General features: G+C 41.9%; 1 protein-coding gene across 7 annotated transcripts in view; it reads left to right on the top strand.

Annotated features, from left to right (window-relative positions):
- The window catches only part of LOC101852838 (F-box/LRR-repeat protein fbxl-1), a 68,447-nt gene that overhangs the window by 28,510 nt on the left and 37,828 nt on the right, over positions 1-2,109 (top strand). The window contains exon 2 of one of the 7 annotated variants that reach the window (XM_035968745.1): positions 1,148-1,411. The exons of 4 other annotated variants lie outside the window; for them this stretch is intronic. In XM_035968745.1, coding sequence (XP_035824638.1) covers positions 1,316-1,411 — 96 coding nt within the window. In that variant the 5' untranslated portion in view covers positions 1,148-1,315. Of the gene's footprint in view, positions 1-68; positions 1,412-2,109 lie in introns of those variants that run through there. 2 more of the 7 variants (XM_035968744.1, XM_005094301.3) reach the window with 2 other exon arrangements.

Here is a 2,109-nt window from a genome sequence, read left to right as displayed (position 1 = left end):
CCCCCAAATTGCTACAAAATGTTGCCTTTCATGAACACCTTAACTGCGAAAACTTTTTAAAGTGCAAAGAGTCGACAGATTGATTAATAAATAAACTTGCACATTTTCCCCTGATGACATGATGATAAAACAGTCATCAAGGCCAATTGGAAAATGGGTGTGCATTATATCGGCATCGGTTGCGAGTGCGAGTTTTAGAAGGTGAGCAGGAGCAAAGGGAGATGAATTAGAAATAAGAGCACTCGAAATAAACCGAGCATATCTTACCTCCGTGTTTCAGCGAGGGTCCCGATTCAAGGGGAATGATGAGAAGGGGGAAAATACCACTCAGGCCTACCACAAATGCAGCAAGTACGGAAAAGATCCAAATTTCGTAAATGTTCCGGTACGACTCAGAAACGAATTCAGTTCCTCCACCTCCTCCTCCGTCGTCTACTGTGCCCTCCATTCTTGCCACGTTTGTTGAGTCTACCTCGCAAGCTATTGAGTCGAATGGCGAAGGAACACTTTCCCCAGCGCTTTTATGCGTAGTCGAGCTGGGAACCTCTCCATCCGTTCAGTGAGATTAGGCTACAGCCTCATATTGTTTACTGATAACTGCAGAAAGACCAGCTGATGCGAGTAGTGTATCTCTCATTGCCAATAGATATCTGCTGTATTCAACAACATGATTGACCTCTTCGGCTTCAACTTTGAACTATGACCTAGTCTTCATTTATCCACGTAGAACTTTAGTTTCGTAGAAATAATTCTGTCTGCAGCCCCAGGGCCTTCCCAGGGATGTGAATGCTATTAGGCTAAGTATTTTTGCCCTCGGGAAATTCAAATTGGCTCATGGGACCTATAGCATTTTGTAATTCGCAAAGAGATCACCCTTTAAATGGAAGGAGGAAATTAGTTTTAGATCTACTACGGCAATTTACTCAGAGCAACCATCACACTCACACCTTTCCACTTCAACTCACTAACACAACACCTATACTTTTGACCTTGGCTGAGTCTATTTTTGCAGTCGAGGGGGTTGCGGTTGGGTGACTGAAATTGTGTGTGAGCGTTGCGCGTGTGTAGGCCTAAGGAACCGAGAGCAGGCAGATTCTGGCACTACCTCTCCCTCCCCCTCCCGATCTTGTTCCCAAAATTCTTTTAGAAGAAGGAAAGAGGGAAAAACGCTCTTCTTCCTGAGATGTGTGTGAGTCGGTGTGAGCGTGTAAAGTAAGGTTCCTGTATGCGAGAACAGGCTTTCTCTGGGGGAAGATAGAGGCTGCAAGGAAGGATGAAACACCGACGTCTGTGAGTGCATGAGTATTTCAGAACAATGGACAGTGCTTTTCGAACAACGATTTTTGATATCGCACAGGACGCTTCTCAAGTAGCCACTGCTCACAATGAAAACGATGGGAGTTTCAGAGCGGTTAGTACTGTTTGTTTTTATAAAATACCAGCACAAGGGTAGAACAGAGTGATGAGTTATGTACCGGTGTCGAAGGGGTTTCCTACCCTGACCTGGAGGTTGTTGGTATTTTGGGTGGAGGTTATGGGAGCCTTAACGTAAGTTAGCCAGGCCTAGATCTAGATATCTAGATTCTAGATCTATAAATCTAGATCTAGAATCTAGATCTAGTTATTTAGCTAGGCCTTACATTTACTTAAAAATGGATTTCCACGAAATGGTCCTGTTATAGTATAGAATATTTCATGATTGCAATTATAATCAATAACCTCCAGAAAACGGATTGAGTAGGCTAACCAATAAAAAAAAGCTTTAAAAATGTAGGCCTAGATTCTAGTCTAGATCTAGATCTATATCTATTTACAAAGATCAATTTTTAAAAATTATTAGATATCTTTATAGGTCTATAATATAATCTCTTAAAAGAAAATCCAAGGCCAATTTGTTAAAAAACAAAATAATTCAAAATGAGAGAACCAAAAAAGGCCAACTCTATTTCTCCGAACGCTTGGGAAAATTTAAACTTGAACTCTATTTCTCTGAGCGGTTTCCGTTCTCGAGATTTTTTGGTCATATATATATGCAAATGGCCCGTGCACGTGTTAGTGTGCGTGCATGTCATGTGTGTGTGTGTGAGTCTGCTTGAGGGTGTGTGTGTG

The sequence above is a fragment of the Aplysia californica genome, unplaced genomic scaffold, assembly GCF_000002075.1.
Source record: "Aplysia californica isolate F4 #8 unplaced genomic scaffold, AplCal3.0 scaffold00079, whole genome shotgun sequence".
Lineage (NCBI taxonomy): Eukaryota > Metazoa > Mollusca > Gastropoda > Aplysiida > Aplysiidae > Aplysia > Aplysia californica.
The sequence above is the reverse complement of the archived record's forward strand: the minus strand, read 5'-3'. Positions and strand labels throughout refer to the sequence as shown.